Below are 15,148 nucleotides of genomic sequence, written 5' to 3'. Positions count from 1 at the left end.
ATGACATTATTCAATATGGAACCACTACACACTGCCACACAACCATATCATATCCTTAAGTACAACCTCATCACATAATCCATCAACCATATCATATCCTCAAGTGTAACCTCTTCATATAGTTCATCAACCGTATCACATTCTCAAGTGGAGATATATCACTCTCACACAACCATATCATAAATCCTTAAGTACAATCTCATCACATGGTCCATCAACCGTATCACATTCTCAGGTGGAACCACTTCACATTGTCATACAATCATATCATATCCTCAAGTTTAATATCATTATGTAGTCCTTCAATCATATGATATTATTTAATTTGGAACCACTACACACTGCCACACAACCATATCATATCCTTAAGTATAACCTCATCACATAATCTATCAACCATATCACATCCTCAAGTGTAACATCTTCATATAGTTCATCAACCGTATCACATTCTCAAGTGGAGCCACATCACTCTTATACAACCATATCATAAATCCTTAACTACAATCTCATCATATAGTCCATCAATCGTATCACATTCTTAAGTTGAACTACTTCACATTGTCATATAATCATATCATATCCTCAAGTTTAACATCATCATATAGTCCTTCAATCATATGACATTATTCAATTTAGAACCACTACACATTGCCACACAACCATATCATATCCTTAAGTACAACCTCATCACATAATCCATCAACCATATCATATCCTCAAGTGTAACCTCTTCATATAGTTCATCAACCGTATCACATTCTCAAGTGGAGCCACATCACTCTCACACAACTATATCAAAAATCCTCAAGTACAATCTCATCACATAGTCCATCAACCGTATCACAATCTCAAGTGGAACAACTTCACATTGTCATACAATCATACCATATCCTCAAGTTTAACATCATTATATAGTCCTTCAATCACATGACATTATTCAATTTGGAACTACTATACTGCCACATCACCATATCATATCCTTAAGTACAACCTCATCACATAATCCATCAACTATATCATATTCCCAAGTGTAACCATATCACACTATCACTCAACTATATCATATCTTCAAGTGTAACCTCTTCATATAGTTCATCAACCGTATCACATTCTCAAGTGGAGCCACATCACTCTCACACAATCATATCATATCTTCAAGTGCAACCTAATTACATAGTTCATCAACCGTATCATATTCTTAAGTATAACCTCATCGCACTATCACACTACCATATCACATCCTCAAGTGCAACCTCATCACATAGTCCATCAATCATATCACATTCTCAAGCACAACTACTTCACACTATCATACAACCAATCATATCCTCAAGTGTAACTTCATCTCATAGTCTATCAGCTGTATCATATTCTCAAGTGTAGCCTCATCACACTGTCACAATCATATCATATTCTCAAATGTAATCTCATCACATAGTCTATCAACTGTTTCACATTCTCAAGTGTAACCTCATCACATTACACACTTATGAAAATGTGTAATTTATATAATATTATCTTTTAAATTTTAAATATGTAAAAAAAAATGCAGGTTACAATCAATTATTATAAACATTAGCTTGCACATATACAAACCTTTTATCGGCACTTCCACATACCTTTACTGGTTGTTTCATAAGCGCCTTTATTGGCGCTTATAAAAGTGATGGTAAATCTTACCTGTAGGGGTGTCCAGAACAACCGCCGATAAAAGTCTCTGATCGCATGTAAAGCCTTTACCAACGACACTTTTACCGGCGCTTACCTGATCACCAGAAAAGGCTTTACCCGTAGTTTTCTAGGCCTTTTCTGGCGGTTTTAACCGTCGTTAAAGGCCAGTTTTCTTGTAGTGACTCCTTTTACCGAATGCCTTGATAATTGGTGAATGATTTCTGAATTGGGCTGGAATTGAAATTTTGAATATGCTAACTGGATTTGAAATGCACATAGAAACTTTTATTTTTCCAAGTTAACTTGTAGAGGGTATTCTAGGGTGAGTAATTATTATCATATTTATCAATATTCTTAGCTATTTAAATTTATCTACTTTTAACTCTCTCCCTTACCCATGCACTACTATTACAATTCTAAGGGAATGCTCCATAGCAAGAAAAAGAAATTCACTTCCGAAAGGCCTGGTCTTGTGTTTGTAGGAGCAAGATGCATGATGTTTGCATGGCAGCCCATGAAATGTGTATTGGAACTAACAATTGGTTGAGATTGATGACTTGGATTATTAAAAGGCGTCCCAATATAAATGAAAGAGGTGGCAGACACCATGTAAGAGACTACAATCTATATCAGAATAGGTACATGCATATGTGGAAGTGATACAGTTGATGGACTATGTGATGAGATTATACTTAAGGTGTTGATATAATATTGCCCCGGTATGATGGGGTTACACTTGAGAATGTGATACAGTTGATGGAATAAGTGATGAGGTTACCCTTAAGGATATGATGTAGTTGTGTGATAGTGTGAAGTGAATTTACTTGAGGATATGGTATGGTTGATAAACTATAGAATAAGGTTGTGCTTAAGGATATGATATGGTTGTGTGACAGTGTGATATGGTTCCACTTGAGAATGTGATATGATTATCGTACTATGTAATGAGGTTGCACTGGAAGATATGATATGGTTGTGTGATAGTATGATGTGGTTACATTTGAGAATATGATATAGTTGATATACTAGTGATTAGGTTGTATATGTGACAACATGAAGTGGTTCCAGATTGAAGAATGTGATACGGTTGATAGATTATTTACGCTTGAGAATATGATATGATTGTGTTATAGTATGATAAATGATTTCCACTTGGGAATGTGATATGGTTGATGGACTATGTCATGACGTTGGATAATCCAAAGTTATATGATAGTGTGATCATGTTACACTTGAAAAATATGATATAATTGATGGACTATGTGATGAGGTTACACTTGAGGATATGATATTGTAGTGCGATAATATAATAATGTTACACTTAAGAATGAAAGAAATTGAAGGACTATGCGATAAGGTTACACTTGAGGATATGATATGTGGTTGTGTGAGTATGATGTGTCCACTTGAGAATGTGATACAGTTGATGGACAATGTGATGGAGTTATACTTAAGGATGTGGTATATATCCACTTAAGAATGTGATACGATTGATGGACAGCGTGATGAGTTTGCACCTGAGGATATGATATGGTTGTATGATAATATGCTGTGGTTACACTTGAGGATATGATATGGTTGATGGACTATGTGATTAGGTTGCACTTGAGCGCATGACATGGTTGAGACAATAGTGTGATGTGATTTCAATCACTTGCATGACTCAACTTGCATAACTCGATTTGTCCACCATCCATGGTGAGGCCCATCATTCCAACGGTAGGGATTTCATTCAGCGGGCCTTATTTACACAAAAAAGCCTTGGCAATAGTATGTAAATCCTTGGCCGCAGGACCATCATACAGAGTAACTGATGAGTTAGAGCCGTAAGGACGCTGCTTTTTCCTGAATGCAGGATTCCGTAACGTTAAAAACGGTAGGCCGCAGCATGAAAATCGGCTCACACAAAAATGTGGCTGGCCCTCTAATAAGATGGGCCACATTGATGGAATTAATGAACAATCTACGATTTGACTCAGGGCCTAATTTTTGTGCAATGTGATCTTTATGGTAGGGCGGTGAAATGACAAAGAAGAATTCAACAGCTTGCCAACGGAAGCAGTCATCGCTTTTCTCTAAAGTAATGAATCTTTTTAAAGAATGTGGAGTCCAAATTTAAAGGAAAACCCAACTAAAATATATGAAAATTCAAATACCAACCTTGTAAATCTTCTGCAATTTCTATAACTCTCACCTTTTAGACAGAAAGGAAAATGACCCGACAGAAGAGAGAGAGAGAGAGAGAGAGAGAGAGAGAGAGACTCTCACCCTCTTCTTTTTCTTTTCCCTCCCTTCCCGTTTTCTTTTTCTGGTTGTTTTTTTTTTCATTTGTTTTTTTTTTAATTTTTTTTATAATGGTTTGGAGTCCGTAGTTTTCTTTTAGTTTTTTTTAAAGTGAGTGGTGACGTGGACCAATCAGGACTGGGTAATTAGGGAATCCCTGTTTACCAAATAACAGAGGATCCGGACTCCACTTTTATAACTGCCAGTAAAGGCGCTTATGGAACAGCCAGTAAAGGCATGTGGAAGTGTCGGTAAAAGGTCTGTATATGTACAAGACAATGTTTATAATATTTGATTGTAACCTGCATTATTTATTTTTTTTTATTTTTTTTACATATTTAAAATTTGAATGATAATATTATATAAATTCCATTGTCAATTTTGTTGCCACACTCGAATCAACATTTTCACAATTGTTAAGCTTTGTCCTTCATAAAAACTAATATTGATGGAAGACAGTTTCGACCATGCATATAGCCTTTTGTATATTCATTAAATTGCATAAGTCAAGCCTAGCAATTCCTATAATTCTGGCCTAATCATGGCCTGACACTTTTGCTGGCTGCTTGTATTTGTAACAGAAGTTCTGGCAAAAGTGAAAAAAGCACTAGCAAAAGTCTATCCAAGCGCCGGCAAAAGAATGGTTTCCAGACACTTTTACTCACGAAAAAGCGCCGCAAAAATCTATACAAGCGCCGGTAAAAGTCTTTGTATAGATTTGAAAGAGCCTGGTGTAGGCCAGTAATTTTTTATTATTATATATAATTCAATTGAAACCTGTGTTTTTTTAATATTTGAAACATAAAAAATGATGCAATATAATTTAAACTAATATTAAACAAAATTTATATTACTACACAATAAAAAAAATATAATATTTATTATAATAAATTGAAAATGGTCTTGAATATAAATAAATAAATAACAAATCCTCTATATGGTCTACTCCTAGCATGAGTGGTGTCAAAAAGCTGAAGTGCTTGTAGGCCTAAATTTAGGCACAATTGATTGAAATCCTGCACGAGTGGCGTCAAATCTGATGACTGATAATGACACTTCTCTTTGTAATGGCTTCAATTTCCACAACTCGCCAAAAACATCTATACTTTTCTGGTCTGTAAAATTACTGGACACGGCAGCAACATTTTCAGATGGGGCATCTTCATCTTTATCAGATGTCACACTTGATGCAGATGCTTGTATGCTAGTCTGCACTTTGTTCATGCTTAGGATCACTTATTGTAGGATTAGGAGGTTCAGCAGTGGAGAGTGTCAACTGACCCTATAAAAACAATCAAGTTTGAAATTTTTTTTTTATATAAATAACATAATTGTTGCTGTTGGGCAACAAACACATTTGAAGTATTCTGCCCATAAGCAAATACATAAAATGAAAGATTGACATTTAAATACCTTCTCCTTTGATTTCTCTCTCTTAGCTTGAGTTTCTTTACCATTGGAAGCTTATTTGTTGCCAGAAGAAAATAGAGAAAAGTTAAGTAGTAGACAACCACAAATAAAATAAAATAAAATAAAATAAAATAGAATTAAAATTAAAATCCATGAAAAACATGTGTAAATCATCAAAACAATGGTGTTCCCCCTCCAGGTACAAACAAAACACATTGTTAAATAGAAAACCATTAAATGCATTGGGATGCATACCTAGTGGCTGTATGGACTGCTCATTTGACAACTCACTCGCAACTAGCTTTGCTCTTCGATCAATGACTTAGAATAAATCTGATAGCAGCTAATGAGTTTAGATTCCCAAAAGATCATCATATCTGAATATTAACCTCTTGCACTTAGTTAACATGAATAAATCCTCACAAAAATTTCATGAAAAATGCCCATGTGAAAAACAAAACTAAATCAAGCCATCACATATTTGGTTGAGGAGAAAATAATTCCTCTAGACTCCAATTCACATGAAAGAAGTATCTGCATTATATTCAACCACAGCAATTCAAGTATAAGCATAGATCAAACCCTTTAAACCGATTAGGGAATGATAAGCCCCTTGCTGAGCTCTGACTGAATACCTATATCAGTAGATGCAAAGTCACAAAGCTCCATAACCCACTGATGACAGCTAGACGCTTGAAAAGGTACACGATATGTAAGAAAGGGAAAGGCAACCACGACTTGAAGAAAATTAACTACCTCACTCCGTCTCTGTACTTTTGCTTCTCCTTCAGCGTCAATGCTATCCAAATTCAACAATTGCACCATGAATAATTCAGTCAACACCACAAACTCCTTTTCAGCAACCTTGGTCCCACCATGCATGATTGCCTCCAAAGAAGACGCCTGTAAAATCTAAGCCACATCATTTCTAAAAAAAGGAAAAGCATATGAATCTCAACCATAGTTCTAAAACTCGCTGACTCGACTCGACAAAACTCGGCAAGATTTTGAGCCTAGTCAGTGATAAACTCCAATCTTAGAGTGACTTGACCATGACTCGGGGAGACTCCGTCAACTCAACGTGATTGCTGTGACTCAGGCCTTTTTAATAAAAAGTAGAATAACATAGGTGTAGGCATGCAACACATTCAACCAGTGAGCTATGTGATCTTTAGTGGCTTGGTTTCTCATTCTATAAGACTAATAACAAAGATAACTAATTTAAATGTTCCTTCCTATTCCTACTATTTTTAATTTATTGTTACAAGCCACCAAGTCATGTCAGGTAGACTCTTTGAGTCAAGCTGAGTTTTCAGGTTTTTAAACTATGATCTCAACTACAATGCAGTCGGCATGTTGTTGGTAGAATTTTATAAGTCACCTTTTGTGAGAGCTTATTAACCTCTGCTTTGACTAGGGCAACTGAATTAAGAGCTCCAGAGATCACTTGATCTCTCTTCATCTCCTCAAGCTTCCTCTCCTTGCTGGCTGCATCCTCCATGAGGACCACCTTTGACATGTCCTTCACACCTACCATGTGCAAAAACCCATCATCATCTTTCTCTTTGCCCCTGAACAAAAGCTTTTGTGCCTTTGGCTCCAAACCAGTCTCCCGAGCAAGAACCCCTTCAGATTCCCTTTATTAAAATATAAAAATTCATGATTAACCAAATTCACCAAAAGAAACTTTAGCAGGCACTGTTACTAGTTAATGACTTGTAGAAAGAACGACCCAGAAAACTCAAATGCACAAAGATAAAAACAAAATAATATAATATAAGAAATGCAAAAGTACATGGTAAAATCACCAAAATATGCCAAATAAAAAATAGAAAACCTAAGAAAGAAGTGAACTCACCTTGGGGATATTCATCAATCATGGGGAGCATATAAATCCTAGAGTCACACAAATGACTTACTGAGGTAAGAATTGTTAGCGTTGGTTAAAGACAAACAATTTCTAGTATGATTAGCTTCCGTGTCATTAGGATAAGCTTCCTTCATCTGTTAAAGTCCTTGCTGGACTTGATTCCAGTATGATTAGCTTCTGTGTCATTAGGATAAGCTTCCTTCATCTGTTAAAGTCCTTGCTGGACTTGATTTTGATTTATCTAGGACTCGCATCAGGATTTTGAATGCATATGGAATTAAAAAATAAACTACCATTACTGGAATGAAGCATAAATGGAAATTTTGCATTTGTTAGACAATATTAACCATTTGACTTTTCCCTTCAAATTTGGACCACTCCCTACTTATAGCCATCCATTTGATGGCCATTAATTGGTGATTATTGTGATTTTAGAGATATGCTTCATCCACAATTTGGATGGTCTAGATGTACATTAGTATCACATGCGAGGATGATCAGTCAATACATAGCTAGCCTAATTAAAGCATTCATATCTAAAACCCCAAGAAATTGATAATAAAAAAAAAGAAATAAAAAGAGTTTCTATGTGTTTGGAAAAAGTAGATGGTTAATGAGAAAAATTACAACATTGAATGGCATAATTGGTGGGATGTGGTCATCAGACACCATAGAGATTCATGGAGACTGTACAAGGGAAACCATGAGTATTACCACATATTTCAAGAAAGGGTTTGAATTTCTTGTATTCACCACCACCACCAGTGGCTTGAATACTTTTGATTATACACACTCGAAGATATTCTCAATATTCAATTTTAGTCTTTGAAAAAACACAAGTGCATACCATGTAAAAATACCATGTAAATCTACTAATATCAATGAAATGTATCTAATAGCAAAACTAAGTACATCCCCAGGTATCAGAAACTATCAATTCCAAAAGTTTATTGCCTACGAATATATTATAAAAAAAGAAGTTTAAGACTTCTGCCCATCTAAGAGGAGGAACAAGAGTTCACAAATTTATCAATGGAGACGGGAAATTGAAAGTGAGAAAGCTGATTATGAACATTGGATGATAAGCACTAGAAATTTGCAGTTGCCTCTAGATATAAGTCTCCTTTCCTCAAGCTACTCAGAAAAAATCTCCTGTATCAATGTACCTTTGCAAAGAAAGTATAAAGGGAATACCAATTAGCCAGATCCTAACTTGGATGTGAAATGCATCTGTATGCATGTGAAGGTGGTATAGCTACAGTATACTATGTATATGATATGGGTGTGCTATTTAAAACCCTGGTTTGTACATGTATGTGGAGAATGATAAATCTGTGATGATCATCAACTAGAATACTCAGACATAGTCCACAGACTCCTTGCCAGGAATATCATCCAGTGAAAAGAAGCACCTAAAACCAAAAATAAAAAATTGGCAGTATTACAACTAAAAGAATTCAGTACCAAGGTGGATGGTCAAATAGAACAACTAGCAAAAGGAAGAAAGTTACTGGTGGCCAAAAACGCCCCTAAAAGTCTAAAAAACCACCAGTAAAGGAATTACCGACGGTTGTACTCGAGCCGCTAAAGGGGGACGTCATTGTATCTTTTACCGGCGGTCGCACATATTTATCGGCGTTTTTATGACCGCCGCTAAAATAGATACTTTTACCGATGCTTATTATCCTTTACTGGCGCTTTTGATGATTGCTAGTAAAAACTATAGAAGGCGCCGGTGAAAATTGTAAAAGTGCCGGTAAAATAAAATATTATGCATGCACGTCCCTTGATAGTGGAATGATGGAACAAGATTCATATAGCCAGCCAAATTAATTGGGATAATGCTTTGATCTCGGAAAGGTATCCCTTTTCATGTGTGTCTCGGGATTCTAAGGAAGACTACTAGTCCCCCCGATAAAGGGATCTTGCTGAAAATATAAGAAAGCTCTGTGATATATTTTAACCAGCAACAAGAGAATATGAACCTTTGGGAGGACCCAAAAGAGCCATACCACTCATACCCGTACCTTGATGCAGGTACCAGGGCCTAGTTGAAGCACTCATGTAACATAACATATTGAAGCCCATATTCTAGCATAAGAAAAAATAAAAATTAAAAGAAACAGGGTAGCATCCAAATCCAATAGAAACAGAAATTGACATGTGACAACTCTTTAAACAATTCTTGCTAAAGATATGCAATTTTCCTTTCATATGGGGTCAGGTTGGGTTTTGAGACACAATGCTAGTTGGAACTTATTAGTGGTTGGAAGGTAACTTATAATGCATCAAGTTCGAAATATTTCAATTTACCTTGCTTAATATTCTTGTATGCCCATTTTCTATTTTTTGAGAATGGAAATGTAATATTTCAGATCACAAAGTGACAAGTGGGCGCAATCAAATCAATTAAGGTGGGTGGACATATCAATTCCATGAATGAATGTATAAAATAGATGGGCACGAGAGGGACTTTTTGTGGCTACCAAATCAATTAAGGTGGGTAGAGATATCAATTCCATGAATCAATGTATAAAATAGATGGGCACGAGAGGGACTGTTATAGTTTATCTATGTAAAGGAAGATCGAAGAGATCAATACCAAGTACCAAGAAGCCACAAATGAACATTGTCGAGAGAAGATACAAGGAGACTGTTAAAGTTTATCTACATAAAGAAAAGTTTCAAGGGGGGAGTCATAACAACTTTAATAAGATCAGGCCATGTCGAGTAAAGAGAAAGTTGGACAACTACGCCCATGAGATTGAATTACCAGATGACTTAGATATCTCAACATGTCTAATTTGTTTAAGTGCGATGCGAAGTAGATGCGATGGCATTGCTTGTGTTCATAGTCTTGATGAAGCAAAGGCAAGGGAATTAGTAGAATTTGAACGGAGTACATACAATAGGCATTGCTCTTAATTTAGAATCAAACAATGTTGGCTATTCCACTTATAGTATCAAATGCTTTAATTTCCTCTGCATAGATCCTAATCTATTGGGTGGGGTGGCTCAGCTGCCAAACTTCACATGCAAAGGGAAAAGTTGAAAGTATGGAATTTAAAAGTATTTTGGAGACTTGAGATCCGCCAAGGCAAACCTCCATAAAGATTCATTGATTTGGATCGAAGCAAAGAAGAGTCCAGATCATTGCATGTGGATTTTGCCTCTAAGAAGCTGCAAGGTGCAAGAAGCTTTAGATGATGTTTTCAGGAGGTGGGAAGCTTTTTGGAGGCAGAAATCCCAAGACAAATGGATTAAGGAGACAGTGACAAATCCTACTTTCACAAGATGGCTAGTGCTAGGAGAAAAACAAATCAAATCTCTGTTATCAGGAAAGAGAATCAAATTTCTATCCGGGAAGGAGAAAATATGCGAGTGCTTCATTAGATTCTTCACTTCTAATTCTCTGAAGAAGAATACCCATCAGGCCTTTGTTTGGAGGGGTCAAATTCAGTACTAGTACCTCTCATGCAGAGGAGCTAGAAACTTCCTTCTCAATTAAAGAGTGGAGGCTGCTTTATTTGATTCAAATGGTGATCATGCCTCAAGGACCTGATAGATTCTTGTCAGTTTTCTTTAGATGCACTGGAAATGATAAAAGAGTTATATTGGCAATGATCAGTCTATCACCAGCATACCTACTTTTTCCAGTTAAATATCCTATTAAGGACACCTAAATGCCTATCGTTGGGCATTTTAACCCCTTTTCATGTTAAGAATCTGGACAAGGACACCTAAATGCCTATGACATTCAAACCGCTCATAAGGTTATTCCCACTGGGGTGAATTGAAGATACAAATATTAGCCAAATCTAAAACTTTTGTGGCCCCCACAATTTCTGACTGTGGGCGTTCAATCCCACTGTGGCCTGCCCCACTTGTGTTTTAGAACCGCCTCATTTTTTAACTTATGTCCTAATACAAGTCTTTGAAATTGATGGATGGAGTGGATGTTACAAGGAAATTGCAGTGGGCCCCACATAGCGTACACCCACAGGAGCTTCCAATAGGGGGGCCATAGGAAAATCCCTTCCCTAAAATTTCTCTCTAGTGTGATCTATCTCCTAAAGCTCTTCTCAAATCTCTCTTTAGCTAAAATTCATCTCTCCCTGTATAGGTGCTACCTAACTGCCTAAACAAGAGGAACATAGGCAAGCTTTGTGGGGCACATCATGATGTAGATGTGATATCCATTCATTCATCAGTTTTACAGGCTTGGGTCAGGACATTGGTCAAAAAAATCTAGGCATATCCAAAATTGGGGTGAGCCACACCATAGAAAACAGTGGGATGAAATGGGAATGCCCACCATTGAAACCTTAGTGGGGGCTAGCCTTATGTTTATATGCCATCTAACCCGTTCATAAGGTCATAACCACCATAATGAATGGAAAATACAAGTATCGGCATGATCCAAAACTTCCGAAAGCCACAAAATTTTAAGAGTAGGCATTCAATTCCACTGCTGATTGTGGTATGGCCCGTCTGGGCTATGAATCTGCACGATATTTAAACAGGTTCTGATACACACCTAGACCACTCTCTCTCTCTCTCTCTCTCTAGGCATTCATAAACCCATGTTTATTGTAGATTTTTCCTTTCTCAATCTGCAAAAAAATTCACACTCAGACCACTCACTGAACTGAATCCTCTTATCTTATGGTTAACATTATCATAAACAGGGCTAATTTGTTGGGTTTCCCTTTCCCAATCCGCTAAAATACACGCCTATTCTTGAACAAGGGTAATTTTTTTCTCTAATTCTCATCCAAAACAGGATAATTTCAAGAGCCCAAGTTCAAAAACCAAACACTAAAGCTAAGATCGGCGGAAAAGGAAGCAGAAAACAGAATTCATGAACGAAGAAGATGGATGGATGGATTACGTACGGTTCTGATGAAGACTGACAGCGATCGGCTACTAAAGTCGAGCTCGAATTAACCAAGAATGGAGATTTCTGATAGCTTTTTTCCCAGGGTTTTGAAAGATAGATGTAGTTGGGTGGAATTGCATGAGATTTCTCAGATCCTACATGTATGTGTGGAGTCCGAAGCTTCTTTTCTTCTTCTTTTCCTTCCCTTTCTGTTTTCTTTTTCTGGTTTTTTTTTCCTTTATTTTTTTTAACAACGGTTTGGCGTCCGAAGCTTTCTTTTATTTTTTTATCTTTTAAGTGAGTGGTGACGTGGACTAGTGAGGATCAGGATAACAAGAAATCCCTGTTTACCCGGTAACAGAGGATTCGGACTCAACAAAATGATGATGGGAAGTGCTATAAAACATATCGGGAAGCGCCTGCACCCGCCTGGAAGGGAAATCGGATTGCGTACTGAGTTACTCAGTACGCTTTTATCGTACTGAGTAAACTCAGTTGGGCCCACTGTTAATGTATGTGGTTTATCTACACCGTCCATCCATTTTTAATGATAATTTTAGGGGTTGATACAAAAATTGAAGTGAATCCAATGCTCAAGTGGACCATTACACAGGAAACAGTGTGGAATAATGATTTCCACCGTTGAAATCTTCCTAGGGTCCAAATTAATTTTTATTTGTCATCCAACCTGTTCATAAGATCACAAATACATGGATGAAGAGAAACCACAAACATCAGCTTGATCCAAAACTTCTTTGGCCTCTAAAAACTTTTTAACGGTGGAGGTTCAATCAAACTGTTTCCTGTAGTGTGTTCCATTTGAGACTTTAATTTGCTTCATTTTTGGGATCTAGTTTAAAATTATCTTTTAATATGGATTAACAGAGTGGATAAAATAAATAAATAACAGTGGACCCCACACAGTTTACTCAGTACGCTAATGGTACTGAGTTACTCAGTACGCAATCTGCTTCCCCTGGAAGGAGCCTGAAAGGACTCGGTCCGAACAGGGCTCTGTGGGGCCTACCATGATGTATGGGTTCATCTGTTCTGTTCATCCATTTTTCCATATCATTAGGTCATGACCCCAAAATTGAGGCAGATGGCAGGCGCAAGTGGACCACAAAGTTGGGATTGAGTGCTCACCATTGTAAACTTTTTCTGTCCACGGAACTTTTAGCATACGTTCATGTTTTGAGGTTTTTCCAACTGTACGCCTCACTTTTAAGCCACATACTTTATTAAGTCCTTACAAACTTTCCTTACTAGACTACTTCCCTGCTATACGGATGTACATTTACTGGACCAAAATGCTCCTGCTTTATTAGAAATGTAATTTCTGAAAGCTACGGTTCCCTACGGTTACTGATTATAGTTGTAGCCATTAAAATTGACTGCAAAGTGAATGAAATTGATCGCGAAGTGAATGAAATTAACCATGAAGTAAATAAAATTGACCGCGAAGTAAACAAAATTGACAGTGAAGTAAACGAAATTGACCGCGAAGTGAATAAAATTCACAACGAAGCGAATGAAATTGATCGCGAAGTAAATGAGGTGAATAAAATTCACCACAAACTGATTAAAATTGACCGCGAAGTGAATGAAATGGATTTTTGACCATCGACCTGATCGAGTTCGGTGCAACAAGTCACCCTTGACTTGGGTGAGTCAAGCTAATTCATCCCAAACTCACCCAAGTAGTGTGGACGCGGATTTCCTGCGAAAGCCTTTCGCGGGAAGTTCCTGTGCAAGGATGATGAGTGGGGCCCACTACCATGTTTGTAGGAAACATACTCCGTTTATCCGTTTTCAGAGCTCAGTTTAGGACGAGCGACCAAAAATGAGGTAGATCTAAAACTCAAGTAGGCCACACCAAAGGAAACAATGAGGATGCAGTGAGAACTGTTGAAACATTTTTATGACCATAAAAGCTTTTTTTTTTTCAGGTTAATTTTTTGTATTTTCATTTCATCCATGTGGTAATGACCTTATAATCGGTTTAGATGGTTTATAAACATCAAGGTGGATCTCACAGGAAAGTTCCAAGGGTAGGTATTTCTTTTCCCAATTTTCCCTCTGGTGTGGCCTAATCGAGTTTTTGATCCACCTCATTTTTGGTCGCTTGTCTTAAAATGAGCTCTCCAAACGGATGAACGGAGCATATTTCCTACAAACATGGTGGTGGGCCCCACCCATCATCCTTACGCAGGAACTTCCTGCGAAAGGCTTTCGCAGGAAATCCGCATCTGACTCAGCTCAAGGTCAAACAAATTGGTCCAATTCACCGAGTCTTAAAATCCATGATGGAACAACCACATGAACACCAGTTCAGGTCTAACCTGACCAGCCAGTACAGTACAATTCTATCTAGTTTTTCATCACTGGATGAGTCACTACAACCTTCAAATGGGTGTTGAAAAGCCTATCCCAATAGGTTAGTACCCACGAACTATACCACATATGATTCAACAAACTGACTTCATTAGGGAGATGGATTTACTAGTTTTAATCATAGTTAAAAGACTCAGTGACTTAGATTGACTTGTTTGTTTCTCGAGTTGAGTCATGACTTGCCCAAGTCGAATTAAAATGGACCACACAAATGGACATCATGTTCGGGTCAAATCTGGTCAATCATTTTGGCCAACAACATTGGATGAGACACTATTTACAGAGTATTAATGGCTGGAAGTTCTTGTGCAACCATTTTTTGCAGCCAAGATGTCACGTCTCATACAAAAGGTGGGCCACACCATGATCATCCCCTAATAAGGAAATCAGGCAAATCCAATTAGTGAGTGGGACACAACATTAAATCAATAGACAACTAGCTCGATCTTAATTTCAATTGATGATTATGGTGTGGCCCACCTTTCCCGGAACCAGTAATGTGGGTGGGACCCTAGTGTGGCCCACCTCGATGTATGCATTGTATATCTACATTGTCCATCCATTTTGCTAGCTTTTTTTTTTTTATCATGGTAACAAAAATGAAGCAGACCCAAATTTCAAGTGGACCACACCATAGG

The 15,148-nt window shown here is 37.2% G+C and overlaps 1 protein-coding gene across 5 annotated transcripts; it reads right to left on the bottom strand.

Annotated features, from left to right (window-relative positions):
* Positions 1 to 4,786: 4,786 nt before the first annotated feature.
* On the bottom strand, positions 4,787 to 7,222 carry LOC131231544 (BAG family molecular chaperone regulator 4-like). Of its 5 annotated transcripts, none has more exons than XR_009164424.1 (5): positions 6,749 to 7,222; positions 6,124 to 6,270; positions 5,623 to 5,744; positions 5,371 to 5,420; positions 4,787 to 5,239 (listed from the first exon to the last, which is right to left on the bottom strand). XR_009164424.1 is itself a non-coding variant. In XM_058227763.1 (3 exons), the coding sequence occupies exons 1-3, from the start codon at positions 6,902 to 6,904 to the stop codon at positions 5,665 to 5,667; spliced, it is 339 nt and encodes a 112-aa protein (XP_058083746.1). In that variant the 5' UTR covers positions 6,905 to 7,222; the 3' UTR covers positions 5,551 to 5,664. The 5 variants fall into 5 exon arrangements, 3 of the variants coding, with proteins under 3 accessions (XP_058083746.1, XP_058083745.1, XP_058083744.1); XR_009164423.1 differs by having other exon boundaries at positions 5,623 to 5,700; XM_058227763.1 differs by lacking the exons at positions 4,787 to 5,239; positions 5,371 to 5,420 and having other exon boundaries at positions 5,551 to 5,700.
* Positions 7,223 to 15,148: the final 7,926 nt, after the last annotated feature.

Source organism: Magnolia sinica, chromosome 17, assembly GCF_029962835.1.
Source record: "Magnolia sinica isolate HGM2019 chromosome 17, MsV1, whole genome shotgun sequence".
Lineage (NCBI taxonomy): Eukaryota > Viridiplantae > Streptophyta > Magnoliopsida > Magnoliales > Magnoliaceae > Magnolia > Magnolia sinica.
This window is presented reverse-complemented; position numbering and strand designations above follow the sequence as displayed.